Consider the following 21731-nt stretch of genomic DNA (forward strand, 5'->3'; position numbering starts at 1 on the left):
GTTGCTTTAGGTAATATAAATATTTTAACAGTACTTGTTTTTCCAGTCCATGAGCATGGGATGTTTTCCATCTTTTCGTGCCATCTTCAGTTTCTTTCATCGGTGTTTTATAGTTTTCAGAGTATAGGTCTTTCACCTCTTTGGTTTGGTTTATTCCTAGGGATCTTATTGTTTTTGGTGCAGTTGTAAATGGGATTGATTCCTTAATTTCTCCTGCTGCTTCATTATTGGTGTATAGAAATGCAACAGATTTCTGTACATTGATTTTGTATCCTGTGACTTTACTGAATTAATTTATCAATTCTAGCAGTTTATTGGTGGTCTTTTAGGTTTTCTGTATATAGTAGCATGTCATTTGCAAATAGTGAAAATTTTAGTTCTTCCTTCCCAATTTAGATGCCTTTTTCTAAGGTAATCTCTACACCCAACATGGGGCTCAAACTCATGACCCCGAGGTCAAGAGTCGCATGCCCCACTGACTAAGGCAGCCAGGCGCCACGATTTGGATGCCTCTTATTTCTTTTCATTGTCTGACTGCTGTTGCCGGGACTTCCAGTACTATGTTGAATAAAAGTGGCGAGAGTGGACATCCCTGTCTGATTCCAGACTGTAGAGCTCTAAGTTTTTCTGCAATCAGGATAATATTAGCTATGCTCTCAGTTTTTCCGCAATTAGGATAATATTAGCTATGCATTTTTCATATATGGCCTTTATTATGTTGAGGTGTGCTCCCTCTAAACCTACTTTATTGACTGTTTTTATCATGAATGGATATTGTACTTTGTCAAATGCTTTTTCTGCATCTATTGAAATGACCATACGGTTCTTATTCTTTCTTTTGTTGATGTGATGTATCACATTGATTGATTTGCAAATATTGAACCACCCTTGCATCGCAGGAATAAATCCCATTTGATTGTGGTGAATGACTTTTTGATGTATTGTTTTATATGGTTTACCAGTGTTTTGTTGAGGATTTTTGCATCTATGTTCATCAGAGATATTTGGCCTGTGGTTCTCTTTTTCAGTGGTTTCTTTATCTGGTTTTGGTATCAGGGTAATGGTGGCTTCATAGAATGAATTTGGAATATTCCCTTCCTTTTCTATTTTTTTTCAATAGTTTGAGAAGAATAGGTATTAACTCTTATAAGAATCAATTTTAGAAGGAAGAACCTTTCTCCCAGATATCTGCAGTTTCGTATTATGGGGCCTTGGGGGTTGGGGAGAGGGAGCCAAGAATGTGAAACACCACTCGGGGCAGCACTCCTAAAGGTGGTTTTTGACTCTTGTGTCTCCTGGGTACACTCAGTAAGTCCTGTCTTAATCCCTGGTACTGTTTTGATGCTTTTGAGGTGCTGGACATATCCTGAGACCTTATCCAAGTTTCAGATTTCAAAGCAGTATGAACATTCTGCCAGCTGGCTCGCAATGTCATTTTAGCCCTGTCTGAACCATGCCTACCACCTGGTGCCCTGACCGCCCTGCTTCTCTTCTGCCAGGTGGCCGCCTCCGGAGAGGGCTCTGCCATCAGTGGCTATCTCAGCCGGTGCAAGAAAGGGAAGAGACACTGGAAGAAGCTCTGGTTTGTCATCAAAGGCAAAGTGCTCTACACGTACATGGCCAGTGAGGTAGTGGTGGTTCGTGCTTTCTCTCCTCTCCCCTGGGAAGGCCCTCAGGTTAAGCTCATGTCTCAGAATGTCCATCTGGGTCTGCATAACACCCCATCACCTGCGAGGCAGTGTGCTGGGTGCTGGCTCCAGTTCCCATGTCACTCAAGTCTGTGTCGAGCAGTACCGTGGGCTGATGCTGCTGTGACTATACAACCATGTGTGGGTTCCAAGTTGAAAGAATTTACCATGTCTTTGTGGAGATAAGGAAGGACAGCATGCAGACCTGTGCAAGTGTTTGAAGGTTGCAGGCCCAGCGTCTAGCACCAGCCAGGCACTCCATAAGAGCAGGCTGCTTTTTGCTCTCCACCTCAGTTGTTTGGGACAGAATTCAGCAGCTTGGAGGAAGCTACCACACTCTTTTGCTCTGTGTATTTCTTTTATCAGGGAACTACATTGTTTCATGGTAATGTTTCTACTAAATAAAACTGCAGTTGATACTTTTTACAGAGCATCCTCCCTTTACATATAAAATGTAGAAGGGCCTTGGACGTCAAGCCTGCTTCCAGAGTAGCCAGGTGTGGGCTGTGGTTATTTAGCACGGTGCTGTCTGGTCTTGACCCAGGCTGAACCCGGAGGATAGTTTGAAAGATTTCCATGCCTAGGCCCCACCATCTGGTGGCTTCCATGGACTAAAACCACCTTGAAAACGGGATTCAAGTGCCCAGATGCAGAGGGCATGTGCTTTACCCCAGGAGGATATTCACATCAGCGCAGGGCTGGCCCTTCTACCCTGACTGCAGATGCTGGCGAAGGTGCAAGACACTTTCTTTTTTGGGGCACAGACCTGCGGCTGTGATGGTTGCAGCCTGCCCTTTCCTCAGGGAATCCCAGAGGCCAGCAGGGACACAGACAGGGGGACCCACAGTGGGCTGAGTGACTCCGGTGCTGTGTGAGCCGAGCCCTCGCTGACATAGCCCACAGAGAACCTGAGGAGAATTTCGATCTTTCCAGAACAAACTGAAATGTGATGTAATGCCCACCTGCAGCCCAGGGCAACATCTTCCAAAGTAGGTCTTATACGGGATGCTCACAGGGGTTCTGTGAACACTGGGTTCTGAGGGGACCATGAGTAGGCAGTTAGTGGGAGTACTTCTCAGACTCTGTAATGTACCCAGGTGTGTTGAGGATCTCTGGAAATCTGAGGAGATTGGCCAAGCTGGCCTGACCACAGGCCCTTCCTCATGGAGTATCTCATGGAACTATCCCATTTCATGGACCAGTCTTTGGGAAGAAATTCTGGCTTAGACAGGTGAACGAAGGCTGGTGATAGTTAAATAACCACCAAAGAGGTAAATCCTGTCTGAGAGTGGAAAACCCATCCTCAGTGCAGTGTCCATTCTCTAGGTCCTGAGCAACGGTTGTCATTGGAAGCGACACCCTAAGTTGATTTTAAAAGGTGGATTTTAAGTATGCTTCCAAAGTAGTTTTTTCCATAAAGAACTAGTACAATTTCTTAGTAAGACCATGCCAGTGATAGGACTAAGCTTTCCAATTCCATCAAAGAAAAAAGATTTGATAAAATGGATAGCCAGTTTTCACTGTGTACTACCATGAACCCCAGTTGTTCACCTCATTTCTATCCCCGGAGGCAGCACACTGTTCTGAATTTTTTCTACCATGGATTAGTTTTACCTTGTTTTGTTTTGTTTTACCTCTTCTAGAATCTTCATGTAAATAGAATCACGTATAAATGTGACTTCTTCCACTCAGCATGAGGTGTTTGAGTCATCCATGTTTTTGAATACGGCAGTAGGTCATTACATTTCATGACTGAGTAGTATTCCATGTTGTGAACATACCAACCTGTGTTTATCCCATTCATCAGTTGCAGGACATTTGGGTTGTTTCTGATTTTTGGTGATTATGAATAAAGCCCCTTTAACCTTTTGTATGTGGGATTTTTCATGAAAATAGGTTTTTATTTCACTTGGGTAGACACCTAGGATTGGAATTTCTAGATCATAGGAAGGTATATGTTTGGTTTATCAGAAATTACAGACTGTTTGCAAAGTGGTCTACCATTTTATTCTCCCCTCCACTGTGTATGTAAGTGTGAGAGTTATGGTTGCTCCCATCTTAGTTAACATTTGGTATTGTCAGTCATTAATTTACTAGTAGCTCAGTGTGGTTTTAATTTAGATTTCCCTAGTAACTAATGAGTTACAGAGTCTCTAACTAATGATGTTTTTGATGTGCTTATTGGCTATTTCTGTATTTCCCTTTGAGAAGTGTCTGTTCAGATCTCTTGCACATTTTTTAAGTAAGTTGTCTTATTATTGAGTTACAGGAATTCTTTACATATCTTGGATACCAGTCTGTTGTCAGATAAATGTTTGTGAATATTTTCTCCCTGTCTGTGGCTTGCCTGTGCATTTTCTTAATAAATGAATTTGTTCTGTTCTTATGGTGAACAGAAGTTTTTAACCTAAATGAAACCTTATTTATTAGTGTTTTCCTTTATGGCTGTTGATTTTCATATCATAAGAAACTTGTCTACTGCAAGTCACAAAGTTGTTCCCTGTATTTGCTTCTGAAAACTTGAATGTTTTAGCTTTTATATTCACATCGGTCTGAAATTAATTTTGGGTATGGTGTGAGACAGGTTGGGGTTCACTTTTTTCCTTATGGATATCCAGTAATTCCACCACCACTTGTTTAAAAAAAAAAAAAGACTTTCCTTTCCCTATAGGATTATTTTGGTGCCTTTGTTAAATATCAAATGACTAAATACATTTGGGGCTATCTCTGAGTGTTCTGTTTCACTGATATATTCACCAATTCTTATGCCACTACCTTACTGCCTTAATCACTAGAACTCTATAATAAATCTTGAAGTCAGATTGTGTAAGCCTCCAACATCTTTTCTTCCTTTCTTTCTTTCTTTCTTTCTTTCTTTCTTTCTTTCTTTCTTTCTCTTTCTTTTTTTCTTTGAGAGCGTGTGCACGCAGGAGTGGCGGGAGGGTCAGAGGGAGAGAATCTCAAGCAGACTTTCCACTGACACAGGGCTCAATCCCATGACCCATGAGATCATAACCTGAGCCAAAGCCACCAGTCTGATGCTTAATCGACTGAACCACCCAGGTGCCCCTCCAACTTTGTTCTTTTTAAAGATCGTTTGGGGTATTCTAGGTCTTTTGTGTTTCCATATAAACTTGTCAATTTCTACCCAAAAGCCTGAGATTATAACAGGGATTGTTGAATGAATTCGGGGAGCATTGCATCTTAACAATATTGAATCTTCAAATCTATGAATATGGCATAAATCTTCATTTATTTAGTTCTTTAGTTTTTCTTTTAATGTTTTATAGTTTTAGGAGAGAGGCCTCATACTTCTGTTCTTGCATTTCTGTTAACTTTATTCCTGTTCTATTTTTTGCATACTATTTTGAATGGGGTTTATTTTCTGGTTGTTTGCTGTAAAGATATTAAAAAATTTATTATCCCATAATCTTGCTAAATTGATTATTGGTTCTAGTAATTGTTTTATAATCAAAAAGTCCTTTGCAAGCACAGATAGTTTAACTTCTTCTTTTTCTGAACTTTGTTTTTCTTCTTCTTGCCTTAATGCAATGACTAGGACAATTTTGAGTTTAACTCAAGCACCCTCTTGCCTTGTTCCCAATCTTAAAGGAAAAGCATTCAGTATTTCACTATTAAGTAGGATGTTAGCTGTAGGTATTTTATAGATGCCCTCAGAGTAAGGAAGTTCCCTTCTAGTTTGCTGCGGGTTTTTTTTTTTAATCATGAATCCATACTGAGTTTTGTCAGATGCTTTTCCTGATCCAGCAGTCTTTGAAAATTGATTGCATGTTATATACAACCTCAACTCCTCCTCCTTCTCCTCCCACAGCCTTCTTAACTAATTATATCTTAACTAATTACTAATTATATCTCTTTGTGCATGTGTGGTTTCATAAAGTTGTATTTTAATAAGCATGTATTTTCACATAAATATGTATGTGTAAATATATCTTTATATACAGAAATCTGTTTCCACTAAATACTGTGATTTTAAGATCCATTTATGTTCTCTGTGTATGTCTCCTCACATTATTAGCAACTTTATAGCACAGACACCCTAAGTGCTCCATATTGAGATGTTGTGGATGAGGGTGTGGGGGACTAAATATAGGGTATATTATCTGAGTAACTCTGGAAAACAGAGTCTCTAACTAAGAAAGAATGCAGTGTTAGAAGGTGGTCATGAGTCCAAATTCTGGTTCTGCCCCCTACTAAACTGTGCGATCTTAGGGAGTTATTTACTTTCTCTGAGCTTCAGTGTCTTCTTAGAACAGGAGTGACACCTTCTATGATTGTTGTGAAGATTCAACAAGATAATATAAAGATGAAAATGCCTAGACCCTAATAGGCTGTGACAAGATGTTAAGTTTCTTTCTGTCCTCATGACTGGTCCATGTGGGAAGAGAGGGCGAAGAGTATGTGTGTGGTTACTCCATTTTTGCCAAAGCCCGCCTCACACAGAAGGGCTCGTCATGCATCTTAAATCAGAGGGAATAGTAAATGCTGAGCAGTTGACTGTGTGTAGTGCCATGTTTAATATCATTTTCCCCTTTGCCCTCTGCAGGACACAGTGGCCATGGAGAGCATGCCCCTGCTCGGTTTCACCATTGCCCCAGAGAAGGAAGAGGGCAGCAGTGAAATAGGACCTATTTTTCACCTCTACCACAAGAAAACCCTATTTTATACCTTCAAAGCAGAGGATACCAATTCAGCTCAAAGGTACCCAAATAACTAGGCCTGTATCTCCTTGCCTCTCCCTCTAGAAGGAAACAAGTTGCTACCCAGGGCTTTGGCTTCTCTCTGCTCCAGCCATCCTGTGCCATCATATCCCTTTGGGCCACAGTAGAACAGTGGGACCACCTGTTCCCTGGCTGTAAGATTTTTTAAAGATTATCATGATTCATTCATACAGGCATGCTTCCATTCAGAAAACCTTTGCACCGTGTGCCAGACCTTTTGCTAAATGCTAGGGAAATAAATATGAAAATGACATGGTCCCCGATGTCAGGCTTCTGGTCACTTCTAGGTTCTCTGACCAGAGTCCCAGAGCTGTGACACCTGCGTGTCCCTTCTCCTCTGTTGTACAGGTGGATCGAGGCCATGGAAGATGCAAGTGTGTTATAGCAGTTATCAAGCATGTGGACTCAGAATAGTCTTAGGTTGAATGTGGACCCTTCCAGAAGCCACTGTGTCTCCACTCATCGGGACTCACATCTGGATTCAGCATGGGGCCTCATCTTTTTTGCTATAACCCCCTCTCTCATCATCACAAGTGGAACCCTTAAGGAATATTTATGAACCGCTCCTTTTCTGTTCTTGTGTCTTCCACCCACCCGACCCCACCCTACCCCAGCATAAACTATTTCCTTACCCAGTAGTGAGATCACGTTTAGTAACGTGAAGACATGGAAACAATAGAAAAAAAGTACATTTTAGAAATGCAGGCTTTTTAGTGGAAACAAGCTTTTACAATTTTTACTAGTGGTAAACATTATCACCTTTCATAGCATTGATGTCGGTGCCTCAGGTGAAACAAGAAACAACTGGTAAATAACAGCTACCCTCATCGAAAGCACTTTATTGTTTTACTGAGCTACAACCTCCAGTTTTATGTTTTCCAAGTGATTTACTGAAGTAAGGAGCAGACGGAGTCCTGTGGACTAATTTGCCGCCAGTTCTCAACAAGGGTGTACGTACAATTGATTTGTGCAAACATGGCTAGGCCTTGCCGAGTGGGCAAGTGAGTGGCGCTCGGAGGGGAGGGTCCTCCTGACTGCGGAGGCCGCACTGCACTGGATAAAGAAGGCAAGGAAGTTTTCCTCCACTCGATGATGAAACCTGTATACTGACATGACTTAACTAAGGAAGGACGCCCTCCTTCCCAGGGTGGTCCTCACACACCAGTACTGGAAGCTCGGCTGCTGGCAGACCCAGCCCCCACCCTGGAGGTCACCGCCAACCCTCTGAAGAGATAGGGCCTGCTTTAATTTATTGTGTGCCTTCCTGTGTTTCCCCAGCATGAGCTGACAGTGTTCTGTGTCAAAGAACCGGTGCTTGTTTTCAACGTGGTTATCCTTCGGCTGTACTACCAAAGCCTTGAAAGAGATACAAGGAGAGAAAAGATACAGTCGGAAGTGAATTAGTGGTCTTGGCCAGTGGCTCTGGACACAGCGAGGGAGCACAGAAGTAGTGGCTTGAAGATACTCTCTGGGCACCGGGGGCTCAGCCACCTGCTGATGGCCGCTGCTCACCATGCGGGACAGATTTCTATATAAAGCAGAGTGCGGGTGGGGCAGGTGGGATTCCTTGTTACTGTCATTGAAATAGAAAACAATCGTATCATTTCCTGATGTCCTGTCCCCTAAACAAATCAGCATTTGCTGACAAACCTTTTGTAAAAAGCACCATCTCAAGGAGTTATTTACATTAAATATTTTCAGGGGAATTTTTTTTTCTAGTTTGCAATTTCTTTTAAAATGTTTGCATTAAACATTTAATTAATGATTCAAACTAAGTGATCAGACAGATATTTATAGTGATTTTTGAGGGATCAATTCCAATGCAACCACTTTTACCATCAGACATACTTAAGTGAGCCTTCTAGAGCCTCTGAGCCTTCCAAATGCACCGCAAGACTTTGGCACCAGGTGGTGGGATTTTCCCCAATCTGCTCTGTGCAACTGGCCATTGTTTCTAGGATCCAGATAGAATTACGCATCTGGAAGTCATCTGAAGGCCTCTTGTACCATATGACATCCTATTTCTGATGCTCTGAAAAGAAGAGGTAATGGGGCTTTTATTTCTCAGTGAGTAGTTACCCTAATAAAAACCACCCGGGTTATAGATAAAACCTACTAGATCGGTTTTATAAAAGGAAGTGGCAGAGGCCACTAAGAACTCCACAGTTCCTGTGTGACTGGACAGGGACCCATCAGCTTACCTGTAACTCATTCTTACCTGTCCTTCCCACAGTTCTTCAATTTCAGCCAGTTTCTACTAGCCGGTTTCACTTGCTGTTCTTTCCCTGACCTTCTCTTCATCCAGCCCATTTTACAGGTTCATGGGGCCTGCTTGGAATAACTCAGGTGAAGCCACCCACCTGGCCTAAGGGTGCTCCTTTCCGCTGCACCCAGGGGCTGGAGAAATGGCCAGCTTTGATGCCACGACCATGCTCCCCGAGACCCTCTGGTATCTGCTTTGCCTACCTGCTCCCTGGGCACAGAGCAGCCCCTCTGCTGTGTGCCTTCAGCAAAGGCTGTGTTTCTAGGGAGAAAGCAGTTACTGTGCCAAATTGTAGCCCAGAAATGAGAGCAGCAGGCCCTGGGCAAAGTCACTCACTTCAGTAGCTCCAAGCCTTGGTGTTTTCACCAGTCACATGGAGACATTCCAGCTTCCCAAAGTGTTCAGGGGTAAAGCACAAACCAAACATTCAAGAAAGGGGACTGGAAACCATAACCCCATGGGGAAGGGCATGCATTGTACAAAGTGAAAATAAGTAACGAGCCCTGCTCTGTGACAATACAAGACGAAGACAATATGCAAAAAAGAACTTCCTTCTTATCCATGGAAGTGGCAAGAAAGAAACTAGGCCTGAAGAGGGCCTGGCAGGGGCAGGCTGAGCTCCTTTGGTCTTCAGGTCTCCCCCCACCTTTGGTTTAAATGACCTCTCCTTGAGCTCTTCACATATGGGTCAAGAAAACACAGACCTTTGCAGGGTTGGCCTCTGCCTGTTTCTCAGAATCAGTAAAATTTTAAGAAACTGGAGTTGCACGGAAAGCAAGCACTTCTTAGTGGCTTCACACCTGACCTGCAGACAATGTATTTCCAGCCTGGATTGGTCTTAGTAAGTAGGAAGAATTCTGTTCATGATTACTAATACAAAGCACACTAGAAACAAGTTGTCCAGGGACATTGGTTGAGTTCCTGGCTCCTGGTAATAATTTTTGCACATATCAAAAGTAGGCTTTGAGTTGTTGTGGTCAGACAAGCTGACCACACATTCTCCCTTGGATGCAGCCTGGTCCCATGTGTGGGTGTGGACTGAGGGCAGATCCCTGGGCATATGCCATGCGGGCCAGTGCCCAGGACACTGACAGCCCTGCTAACCAGCACTGAAGGGTAATGAGGTCAGAGTCTTTTCTTCATCAGCCCAGCCTTTTGTTTGACAGTATAAATGTCATCGCGGAACACTGAAGCCCTAAATGGGGACTAAACCAGAGTCCAAGATCTGCTACAAGGCGGAGTCAACAACATGCTAGAATATTCTGTTAATTGATTCCACCGTGTTTTGTGGCTTCTATAATTGTGAGTTTTGGGGCTTCCACACATGAATGGTCAGTTGAAAGGACAGAGGTGTCCATGCTAAGAAGTCTGTTTTCAACAGCAAGTAAGAGGAAACATTAAATTGGTTTAAACAGGAAATTAGCTTTAGAAGAGGAGGTCCAAAAGCAGGGCAGTTTCAGACTTCAACAGAATCCCGAAGAACCAAGCTCTTCGGGCTTCTTTAATCTGTTGTCCGGTGTCAGCTTGATTCCAGGGCTGGTTCTCCAGAGATTGATGAGTGACTGCCAAGGTGGCTGGGCTATAAGTTTCCCTGTTCCCAGGCATCAGGGAAGGGCAACTCATCTTCCTGTGTTAGCTTTTTCTTAGAAGCACCCAGCAGGCCTTCCATGGTGCTCCAGGTCCACACTTACTTATGCCTGCCCTTTCTTAAGCTACTTACAGGGACAGACCTGTCAGCTGGGGGCTGAGGAGAGGACAGCTGCTGAGGATCCACCCACTAAGACCACTCTTCGGACCACATCTTTTGGAAAGAAGACTATGGTTTGGATTAGCATAATGCAAGGGCTATGCAGGGCCATGGAGGAATTTCCCTAGGTGGCCTCAGTGTCTTCCTTGCACAGATAAATCTGGTGATGCTGTACAGGAAAGGGCATCCTGCGTTGACAGAACAGAATGACAACAGGCCTCATTCTCTTGAATTCATGAATGTGTAATGGAGCTGCCCCGCTGTGAGCAATGTACATGAGAAAATAAATTACCTCTTGATCACTACAATAATTGGCTATACCCCAAAGCATGAGACTTGATTATTCCAACATGTATAATTATGGAAGTTATTATAGGCATAAAATTAGACAGCTCTTTTTAAAATACAGCTATAATACCATACAGTGTGACCCTGAATCTTATTTTATGGGGCAGGGTGGAAAATGACCATTAGTTTTCACTGTAGCAATTTAACTAATTTCTCTTAAATCTCAACCTTTCACCTCCTCAACAAAGATTTTCCATTTTTACAATTATGAAGATATCTGTCTTATCCTATGAGTCCATCCCTTACTATATAGGATCAGAAACATCCTCCTAAAAAAACGATGGGAAGAAAATGGCCTTTTATTTACTTAATTTTTTTAGGTTTATTGGAGCATGTGCCTGAGCGGGAGGAGGGGCAGAGGGGGAGGGAGAGAGACTTCCAGGCAGAATCCCTGCTGAGCATGGAGCCTAACTCAGTGGTCATCCAATGACCCTGAGACCATAACCTAAAATCAAGAGTCGGACACTCAACCAACCGAACCACCCAGGCGCCCCAAAAATGGCCTTTTAAGTAACATTTCTTAGAAAGCTTTCCTTTTTCCAGATATGTCCCTTGACATTATTCAGCCTTCTTTGTGAAAATTTTTAAGGGAACAGTCTTTTTCTTCTTTGTTTAGGAAAGCTATAGGGATGAAACTTCTAATAGAGGGTACAACATAGTGTTCCTTGACAAGCTCTCTTTTTGGTGGGTGGGTGGGGGTCACAATAAATACATTTGCTAAATACCATATCTCAAAACTTTAAATAATTTAACAACATGCATTAAACATTCAAAGTTTCTTGTCTACATAATTTAGGTGTTTAGTTCAGGGCTTTGGTCAAGAGTTTTGAGCTTTGAGGTTCAGCGGCCTTCATGAACCCCTCAGTTTACTACTTGGAAGAGTGCTTCTACGTTCTTCCTTCCACACTCCCCCCACCCCCCATAGGTGGTGGGGCCTCAACTGACCTCAGAGCCAACAGACTCACGAGTTGGATCTCCTCTAAAGCCCCACAATCCATTAATGGCAAATCTGGAACATGCTGAGACATCCAGGGTTTACTCTGTACCCTGCCACCGCCACCATCCTCAGTTGGAAGAGGATTAATTGTCAGTTATTCTGGAAACTGACTCACTCCGCTGATTGAAACTCTGATACACAGTTGACTGATACTGACTTTCCTAATACAGAGAAATGATTACCTAAGTCATAACTGAAACATCTATGAACAAATCAAATTTGTTCAACAAACCTGGAGCCTCAAGAATACATGTTATTTCCTTCCGGGATTAATTAGCTGGAAAGAAAGGTTAATACGATCAGAGTTGTGTTTCCTGGTGCTAGAAATTTTCGGTTGACTGCTGGAAGAAGAGGGAGAGCGAGGGCTGAATGTTGTGCACGTAAGTCTAGGAGAACGCTAAGTGGCTGGGAACACTGCAACACTCAGGTGCTATTTTAACAGTGACAGCAGACTTGGCACAGTACTGAGCACTAGAGACATGGTTATTTACTTCCAGGAGCTCACCCCCGGAGAAGTCAGGTACACTGTGGTAGACTTTGAGCAAGGGCTGTGGGAAAATGGATAACAGTGAATGGATTGTGCCTGAGGCAGATTAGGAAATCACTGGGTCAGGGTGTGACTTGACATCTGACGGCTTGCCTTACACAGAAAAGGGGTTGGAGAGGCCCCTGGAGGAAGAGAGCAGGAGTAGTAAGGTGTGAGAAAGAGTAGGATACCATGTGGCATATTCAGGAAATGGGGAGTTCAGAATTACCAGAGTGGAGGGAAGAAGTCACAAAAACAGATGAGATAAGAAGGGCTGTTTGTGGCCAGGTCATTCAGGGCCACTGCCCTTATCCTATAGTTTCTAGGGGATGTGGGGCAACGAGATTGGGGGGGGGGGTCCTATAGATGCTTTAAAATAGGGAACAAAACATGTTTTAGAAAGACCACTCGGATCTTCCATTTAAAGAAGACAAATTGAACACACGTGAGATGGAGTCTACTGTGTCAGAGATGGCTGCCACAATAGACGCCCTCCTGTACACCCTCCTGACAGTTTTACTTGGATACTCTGTCCATCAAGCAGTGGAGGACGCATCCCCTTCCCCTCGAACCTGGACAGATCTGTGTGATGGCTCAAGCAGTAGCAGAGGAAGCGGCTTATGTAAAATGCCACTTTGTTCTCTTGCGTCCTCCTGGAATGTGTCCAGCATGCTATGAGGAAGCCCAGGCCACATGGAGAGGTCACATGTCAGGATTCACACTGCCAAACAGCATCAGTCACTAGACAGACAAGGAAGACTCTAGCTCTGGCCACTTTCTAACTGAAACCACAAGAGACCTCCAGAGAGAGCCTCCTATCTGAGCCCCCTAGAACTGCAAGATGGTAATTTTAAAAAGTGTTTTTTAAGCTGCTGAGTTTGGATGTGATTAGTTTCGCAGTGATAACCAGGAAACATGCATTTCTTGGCTCCTTTCCAAAACCTAAAAGGACAGTAAATGAATAAAAAGATATAACCTAAAGGACAAAGAAAATGCAAGAAAAGGCACAGGGTATCAAAATGGTCAACTCATTTTTGGAGAATACACACATGGACAGTGGCAGCTGACTTAGCACAGAAAACTAATACCACAGTGCCTACTGGCAGGGACTCCAGTGAGACACAAGGACCAGCCCTTGCTCTCAAGAGGCTTGGAGATTTGGAGGTACAGGTGTCTGGGAAGGCTAGAATAGGACTAATAAGAGGATCAGCTGAGAGTCGCTGTAAACTACGTAGTTATGAGACCCTCAGATCCCTTGATGCCACTTTATAGGCACAATTGACTGTCCTTCCCCATCCTGGCAGGAGACAGTAAATTTATGCTCTGGAAAAATGAGAACTACAAGAGGAACATGCTTCTACCTCCAAGGCGTGCACATGTGCGCGCCCCCCCCCCCATACAACTTGCAGACATGGGCTCCTATCTCCTGCCTGCCAAGTTCCCTTTCCAAGACAGATTAAAATGTATGTTCAATAGGAGGAATCAAAATTCAGAGTTCAAGTGTTTTTATTTTACTACTACCATTGAATGATGCTCTAATCTGGAAGGGGCTGAAAAGACCCACTGTGAAGGACTTTCAGTGGCCCTGGCTCAGTTTAGATTTTATCTGATTGGTCAAAGGTCCCAAACTAGTTCTGAGACCCAGAACGTGTTTAAGAGATGATGCTTGGCCTGCATAGTTTTAAAAAAAACCACTTGTAAACTGCCAACATTTCAAAGTCAAGAGATTTCATTTACAAATCTGGATTTCTGGCTGCATTCCAGATGCTGATGAGGGGCTGCCCTTTATAAGTCTAGTGAGCTCTCCAGGTGTCTCTATCACCATTTAACATACTAATAGTGTTTATCTCAACTTACTGACCTCCTTTAGAATACTTGCCAGACCCAACCCCTACTCTCCCCCCTTCAGGCATCTGAGTTTTCACTTCAGCCCTAAGCAATGCAGAGCCATTAAAGAATTTTATTAACAGAAGAGAGCTAAAAATGGCTGTTTCAGAACAATGAGGCAGTGGGAGGGAGAAGGGGAGGATGGTGGGTGGGGAGGGGGCAGCTGGTAGAGACTGGTTTGAAAGGTTAGGAACCATGCTGGAAGGACAGAGAGAAGACCTAAACTAGAGAACAGTGGAGGAGGGGCCAAACGTGAGGGCAGAACCAAGAGGATTTGTTGGGTAGACCCAGTCCTGACAACATATCCAGAAGCCTCCCCAAGGCCAGAAGCCTCAGGGCAGCATCCTAGCTCTCCCCAAGGTGAAGCACAGGACCCAAAGCAAAGCACAGGAGGGAAAGGCTTTTCCAAGAGACTTTTGGCTTTGAGGTGCATTTCCTGGCTTGTAGTGAATAGGCTGTGGGGCTGAAATAATCTCTTCTTTAAGAAACTCAAGGAGTGCCACTATTTAGACTTCGCGAGTAAAAGGCCAGCAGGCCCGAGTGATTACTGTGGTGGCGCTGGGCTAGTGGACTCCCAACCTCAAGACAGAGTTCCTAATTAGGCAACCTGCATTCTAAAACAAGGGACCAAGGGCAGGTACATTTTCTGAGAAGATAATCTAATTTTCCACGTATTCCAAGATACTTGAGCCAAATACAACTTTGAAATAATACCTTTTCAAGGCCCAGGAAGCCTCAGGTCAGAAACTCCCAGAGAAAGGCATTCTTGAGGGGACTTAGAAACTCTCTCTCTCAGTGTCCCTGCGTTCTATTCCAACCAGTCTACCACAGGCTACAGGCTCTGTCTCTTTTCTCTTCCTGGGAAAAGCAAGGGCCAAGTACACAGAATCTGAGACTTCTCCAAGTAGCCTTCTACTGTGACCCCACAGAGGTGGGAAGAGGGTTTTCTTTTCAAAGTCCTCAAGAGGAGAAATAAGCAGAAATAACTATGAATAAATGTTCCACCACCTGCCAGCCATGTGACTTTGGAGAAGTCATGCTCCCCTGTTTAAGGCCTCAGTCTCTTCAGCTATAAAAACAAGATAATACCATCCACTTCACAAAGTTATTATGAAGATTAAACAGGATAATGTGAGTATAAGAACATGCAATCTGGTACTCACTGATTACATCTGTTTAGATTCCACATTCTTAAAAATTAAGGCTGAAAAGAATTATATGAGGTTTAACAGTTTATTTTATAAACATGTCATAATTATATAAGTGATACAGAAGTTTCATAAATTACATAGCAATAAAGCATAAACTATTACAGAAAAGATACAAAGATATACATAAATACTTATGAAGGTAATTATTAAGCCTTCCTAGTCAACAAAAATAAGGAAAACCATCATTTCTGCTACCACAGAAGCAATATCTTTATAAGTTTAAAAAAAAAAAACTTTGCTTAATAATAGTAACTTCAAAATTTTAGCACATCTACAACTATTACTTAACCAAAATTTGGTTTTCATTGACATTATTTAAATAACCCTGGATGGCAAATAACATGTTTACTCTGTGCCATGTACCAGATGAAACTACATGATATTTTTCCTGCTCTCAAGGAGCTCACAGACAAGTTACTCAATGACTGAATGAGCAGACTAGTTAAGTGTTATGAAAAAAAACAACCTGCCCAGAGAACAGAGAGGGAAGAGAAAGGAACACCTAGGTCTCAGCCACAGAGCACAGTGCAAGGAGCGAACAGCCCCATGCTCACATCCCAGCTCAAGGAAGTCATCAAACTTTGTTTTCACTGCGTTCATCTTAAAAGTGGGATAATGTGAATATTATTCACCATATACTGTTGCTGGGGAAAGCACTGATTCAGTAAATACCCACCTTTACTAGGTACCGTGGTAAGGGCTGAGATAGAGAGGGATAAGGCACATTTTGACACAGAACTCGCAGTCTGGCTAGGTGCCAAGAACATGCACACACAACAGCTGGGTACCGCCAGGTAGATCATTGTCACTCCTCTCAAGTCCCCGTCCCTGTGAATGAATAATCTTCAGTAATGGTCAGTTTGGAAAAACAACAACTGCATTTCAAAAAGCAAAACAAAATGTTTTGTCTTGTTTGTCTTTTGCCATGCATTTCTGGAATTAGATCAGTGGTTCAGGCGGTAGTGTACATCAGAATTCTCTGTGATGCTCAGAAGTGCGGATGCCAGGCCCCACCCAAAGCTTACTGCTTCACAACCACTGGGGCCTGGTAGTTCTTTACTATACCCCCCAGTCAAGAACCCTTTATTTAAAGGCAGATAAAACAACGTTAAAAGCACTGTTGATACAAATGTGGATACTTATTAACAGTCCAAAAAAAAAAAAAAAGTATAGCTAGTATAATACAACTTGAATTATTTTTTGTGATTAAAGCCACTAAAACACTCTCACTAAAAAGACTTCTAGCGAGGGGAACTTGGGTAGCTCAGTCCATTAAGCATCTGACTCTTGATTTCGGTTCAGGTCATGACCTCAGGGTCGTGGGACTGAGCTCCGAGATGGGCTCCACGCTGAAGAGTGGAGCCTGCTTAAGATTCTCTCTCTCTCTGCACCCCCCACCTCGCATGTGCACTCTCTAAAACAAATAGATAAATAAATAATTTTTTTTAAAAAGACTTCTAGCAAAAACACAGCAGAGCAAAAAAAAAAAAAAAAATGGCACTATGGCAGCACTGATCTCAGCTTGCAGAGGCCTGTTACCTGCTGATATGGTTTGCAATCTGTCTCTGTATGTGTTCTGTTTTCAAGGGAAAAAAAACTGCTCAAGATTATGAACCCTTTCCACCTTACTTTTTTTTTTTTTTTTTTTAAGATTTTATTTATTTGAGAGAGAGCATGAGAGAACACAAGAGGGGGAGGGCAGAGGGAGAGGAAGAAGCAGACTCCCCGCTGAGCAGGGATTCCCAGGACCCCTTGAGCTGAAGGTAGAGGCTTAAACAACTGAGCCACCCAGGTACCTCTCTGCACTACTTTTAATATCGAACAACTAACCTTTAAGTGAACTACTGAATGCTATTACCAACAGGCCAAACTGATACATCAGAGAAACATTAATGATTGTTTAGTATTTGCCTCAAAATTAGTGCAATCATAATGTGTTTACAAAAAAGAAAAACCCAAAACTCACTGATGTATACATTTTTACACTATATCTGGAAGCACTATTTAACGTTAAAAAACTAATTTTTGAAAAAAGAGCACAACTGTAAAACTGTCCATGTTTACAAGGATTTACCACGAAAACACTGTGTAACCATAGGCACATCACTTGACCTTTCTGATTCTCACCCACCTCTCCTGTAAGATCTTCCTGGCAGAAGAGGACTGGACCATATCATTTCTTGGGGCCCCTTCCAGCTTCAGGATCTGTGTGATTCACCAAGACATTACAAATTTAATTCTTTTCCCCACTTACTTCTTCTCGAGTTGAGAACATGGGAAAAGAAAAAAAAAATGGTGTGTTTAAAGCATTTCCTATCATATAGAAATACTGTAAGATACAAGACAAAATACTCGAAGTTGGGGTCAGCCTGATCAAAGCACAATTGTTTAAGAAAAAATGTTAACCCATCCATCTTGGGATCAGTATTTATTCATAACAAACAAGAAAAATGCAAGAAAAAAATCAATTAGCAAAGAATCTTCATCCTACAAAGCATGATGATCAAGGAGAGTCTAGCCAAAACATTTCAGGGCATCTAGGATAAATAAGTGGTCCACACCTCCCAAAGCAAGTCAAAACCACGACTTAAAAAGAGAAAAATATCTAAAGAAAACCTACAACTCAAAATTCCTAAGACCAAGAGAAGCAATTTTCTTTATATATTTAAGCAATTTTGCAGTTGTGTTACACACACGTATCACACTGTTCGCCAGTTCCAAATAGCTGGGAGAGAGGAAAGGACTTAAGATTTGGATCACGTGTTCACTAAAAGACCATAAATAACAGGTTCTGGACGATTTCAATACTTCACCTAATACTGCCAGAAGCTGGCGATCTTTAACACCTAAATAAAAACCATCCGTAAAGAGTAGGGCACAAACAATTCAATACCCACCAATAAACCACCCACTTAACCTACAGGTTCTCTGCTGTGAGACTGCTTCTTCAATCACCACAGAGGCTTCCGCTCAGCGGGAGGCTGGGATGGAGAATATCACAGGGAAAATACAGTAACTACCTAGCCTCGAGGAGCTCCCCGTCCCCCAGGAGGCGCGGGCTTGCACCCGAATAACGGTGCCCCGCGTTCCCAGGTTTTTAAGACGACCAACCGGCCCTCTGCCCTGAAAACAGAGGCGTCCGCGCCATTGAAATTTCATTTTCGCCTAGCGGCTGTGCCAGCCCAGTCCGGGGCGGAGGCTCCCCGGCCTGCAGCGCAGACACCAGCTCCCGCCCGCTCGCCGCCGGGCCCGCGAGCCGCCGAGGGGCCGGATGGACCAGCGCCGGCCGCGGCGTTCCGGTGCGCGCGCGCGCCTCAGCCAATCGCGTGCTCGCCCGCCCCCCGCGGCCGCGGCGAGGCTGGCGCTGGGAAGAGGAAGAAGAACATTCGCCCTCCTCCTACCAGCGCGCGGGCGGCGGCGGCGGCGGCACCGGGGTCACGAACTCTGACCTTTCACTGACAAAAACAATAACAAACCCCCCCTTCCCCGCGACCCCGGCGGCGCCCCCGGGCCCGCCCCCGTCGCCCCCGCTCCCACCTCGGCGTCTTGTCTCTCGCCTGCTGCCCCGCGAGCCCGCGGCCCCGGGGCTCCCGCCATCCGCCAACGCCGGGAGCCCGGCCTCCCCGCGCCCTGCCCTCCGCGTCGGGGGCCGCCCGCCGCAGACACGGGACCTGCTTCGAGGCCGCTTTGGCGCCAAATCCTGAGGTAAAATTGAAAAGGGGCCGGGGCGGGCTCGGGCCGGCGGCGGAGGGGGCGGGCCTGGCGCGCGGACATGGAGCCGCCGCGACGGCGGCTGAACCCGACCCTTTTACCTTTGCCACGGGGCGGCGGCGGCGGCGCCGGACGCTTTGCATAGTGGGCCGGGCCGCTCCCCTCCCCTCCCCGCCCGCGGCCGGGCGAAGCGAGCGGGCTCCCCCTGACCGGCCCGGCCGGCGCGAGGGTGGGGGCGGAGGGGGAATGGCCGCGGCCCCGCCTCACAGTTGGCCCTCCGCCAGCGCCGCCATTTTGTTCTCGATGGAGATGGCTCCGGCTGGGCCGGGCTTCCCTCCTCCTCCCTTTCATCCTCCTCCTCCCTGCAGTCCCTCCTTCCCTAGTTCCCCGGCTCCTCGCCCCTCCGCTTCCCGCCCGCCGTTGGAGACAGTCGCGGCCCAACCGCCGTTTTTTCTGAAGGGAGGGTGGAGGAAAAGGAGGGAGGCGGGTGCGGGGCGCGACTTCGTGAGCGACGGCGACCCGACCAATTGGTGCCCAGATAGGAGGACTGGGCCCTCTGGCTCCGCCCCCCGAGGCTCTGTTGATTGGCTTGGGCGGGAGGGGGCGGTTCCCGCGGGGCGCGGGAGCCCTGGCGGGGCGGGAGCAGAGGCCGCGGCGCGGCGTGAGGCCGGGGCGGTGGGGGCGGGGCCGGGGGCGGGGCGCGTGGGGGCGCGGCCGGGGTTAAGAGTCTGGGGCTCGCCGGGACGCGGCGAGGGGCCGAGCGGTTTCTCTTGTCCTGGAACGCGTCCAGAATGAGTACGGTAGAACAATAGTAATAAAGGTGATGAAGCATCTTGAATCCACGGCGCCTGCTCGTGGGAAGGGCTTTTCGGAACCTGGACATCCTTTGGGGCTCCTGCCCGTTTTCGGCATGGCTGCGGGCGAATCCCTTCCGAGGCTCAATTTCCTGGACTGTAAAATGGGGAGAGTGGTGGTTCTTGCCAGGCCGGACCTCCTTTCTCAAGATCGTTTTAGGGGCTCTGCTCAGAAAATGGAGTCCAGGCTACTCTGTGAACCTCGAAGTAATGTAGAAATGGTGTTCTTGTTGAAAATGGGGTGTAGAGCCACCAGGAGTGGAAAGCTTAAGGGTATTGAAGGCTTGACAAAACAGAGGTAAATCTGAGGTAATTCCCGTTCGTTGATTAAATACATATTTGCCTAGTTGGGGGTAACGGGGATACATCGAGAGAACCACCTAGACAAAGCCTCTGCTCTCCTAGAATTGGGAGTTGGGGTGAATAGATATTAAAGAGATGATTAAAGAGTGGTCAGTTTCATGAAAGAAGGCCTGAGGAGACTAATTTAGATTGGATGTTCGGGGAAGGTCTCCATGTGGTGGTGATGTTTGAACGGAGGAACGAACCCAAGGAAGGAATAGTGTTCTGGAGAGAGAACAGCAAGTGTAAAGGCCTAGGAGGGAGAGTGTCTGGAGTGATTGAGAACAGGCCAGTTGTGGCTGGAGAGTGGTTGGAACTAGTTCATTGTTCTTTTCCCATAATCCCACTCTACCTCCAGGCTAAAGTCTGTGAAGGTGACAAAGGTAGCAGAGAATAAATCTTCAATTTAATGATAAGAAAGTAGAGAGACAAGGAAAATACAGCTATCAGATGAATTGCTGATGGATACGTGACTGAGGGGGAAAGCCTCAGAAATCACTTTACTTCTAGATTCAAGTCTTTTGTTAGTCCCTTATATCCGCCTTCAGTTCATAAAGTATTTGCCAAGCCCCACTAATACCCCAGGCACTAGGTGACTAAGACACTGATCGGTGTCCTCAATTATGTGAATGTGGTTTTATACAGGTGAATTCTGTTCTCCACCCCCTCATATGTATATACACACACACAAAATGTTTTGAGCAGAAGCTAAATGGTGTTGTGGTTAACAATGTCAACATTTACCAGCTGTGTGACTTTGAATAATTTTCTTAACTTTTTTGAGCCTCAGTGTTTTCATCTGGACAATAAGAGAACCTTTTTTTCTAGAATTGAGGATTAAATGAGTTAATGTAAATAAGGAGCTTAGAAAGTTGCCTTACACGTACTCATAATTGGAGTTGTCATTATGAAGCACTAGCTGTCTGGTAAAGACATTGGACTAGTTAAGTGATATATACGGTGAAATTTTTAGGCAGTGTGGTATAGGGGCAAAAGAATGGATTAGAACACTGGCGTTCTACGAGATGCCCTGCAACAGATGACTGGATTAAGAAGTTGTGGTCCATATATACAATGGAACATTACTCAGCAATCAGAAAGAATGAGTTCTCAACATTTGCTACAACATGGACGGCACTGGAGGAGATAATGCTTAGTGAAATAAGTCAAGCAGAGAAAGACAACTATCATATGATTTCTCTCATCTATGGAACATAAGAACTAGAATGATCAGTAGGGGAAGAAAGGGATAAAGAAAGGGGGGGTAATCAGAAGGGGGAATGAAACATGAGAGACTATGGACTATGAGAAACAAACTGAGGGCTACAGAGGGGAGGGGGGTGGGGGAATGGGATAGACCGGTGATGGGTAGTAAGGAGGGCACATATTGCATGGTGCACTGGGTGTTATATACA

At 44.8% G+C, this 21731-nt stretch overlaps 2 protein-coding genes and 1 long non-coding RNA gene across 6 annotated transcripts in view; 2 read left to right on the plus strand and 1 right to left on the minus strand.

Moving 5' to 3' along the window:
- FGD5 (FYVE, RhoGEF and PH domain containing 5) overlaps positions 1 to 8140 on the plus strand; it is a 120569-nt gene extending 112429 nt beyond the window's left edge. For all 3 annotated transcript variants that reach the window (XM_045812477.2, XM_045812476.2, XM_045812479.2), the window contains exons 19-21: positions 1500 to 1628; positions 6256 to 6410; positions 6779 to 8140. In XM_045812477.2, the coding sequence (XP_045668433.2) occupies positions 1500 to 1628; positions 6256 to 6410; positions 6779 to 6815 (321 nt within the window). In that variant the 3' untranslated portion in view covers positions 6816 to 8140. The remainder of the gene's footprint in view (positions 1 to 1499; positions 1629 to 6255; positions 6411 to 6778) is intronic.
- LOC148108901 (uncharacterized) lies at positions 8118 to 18781 on the minus strand. Its single transcript, XR_015726590.1, has 2 exons — positions 17541 to 18781; positions 8118 to 16237 (listed from the first exon to the last, which is right to left on the minus strand). It is a non-coding gene; the product is annotated as an uncharacterized LOC148108901 (long non-coding RNA).
- Positions 18782 to 18970: 189 nt separating this feature from the next.
- The window catches only part of NR2C2 (nuclear receptor subfamily 2 group C member 2), a 100547-nt gene continuing 97786 nt past the window's right edge, over positions 18971 to 21731 (plus strand). Inside the window, exon 1 of one of the 2 annotated variants that reach the window (XM_045812465.2) lies at positions 18971 to 19114. The gene's annotated coding sequence lies outside the window, so the exon portion shown is untranslated. The remainder of the gene's footprint in view (positions 19115 to 21731) is intronic. The other variant, XM_045812464.2, reaches the window with a different exon arrangement.

The sequence above is a fragment of the Ursus americanus genome, chromosome 14, assembly GCF_024610735.1.
Source record: "Ursus americanus isolate L20-20 chromosome 14, mUrsAme1.1.p, whole genome shotgun sequence".
In the NCBI taxonomy this organism is placed as follows: domain Eukaryota; kingdom Metazoa; phylum Chordata; class Mammalia; order Carnivora; family Ursidae; genus Ursus; species Ursus americanus.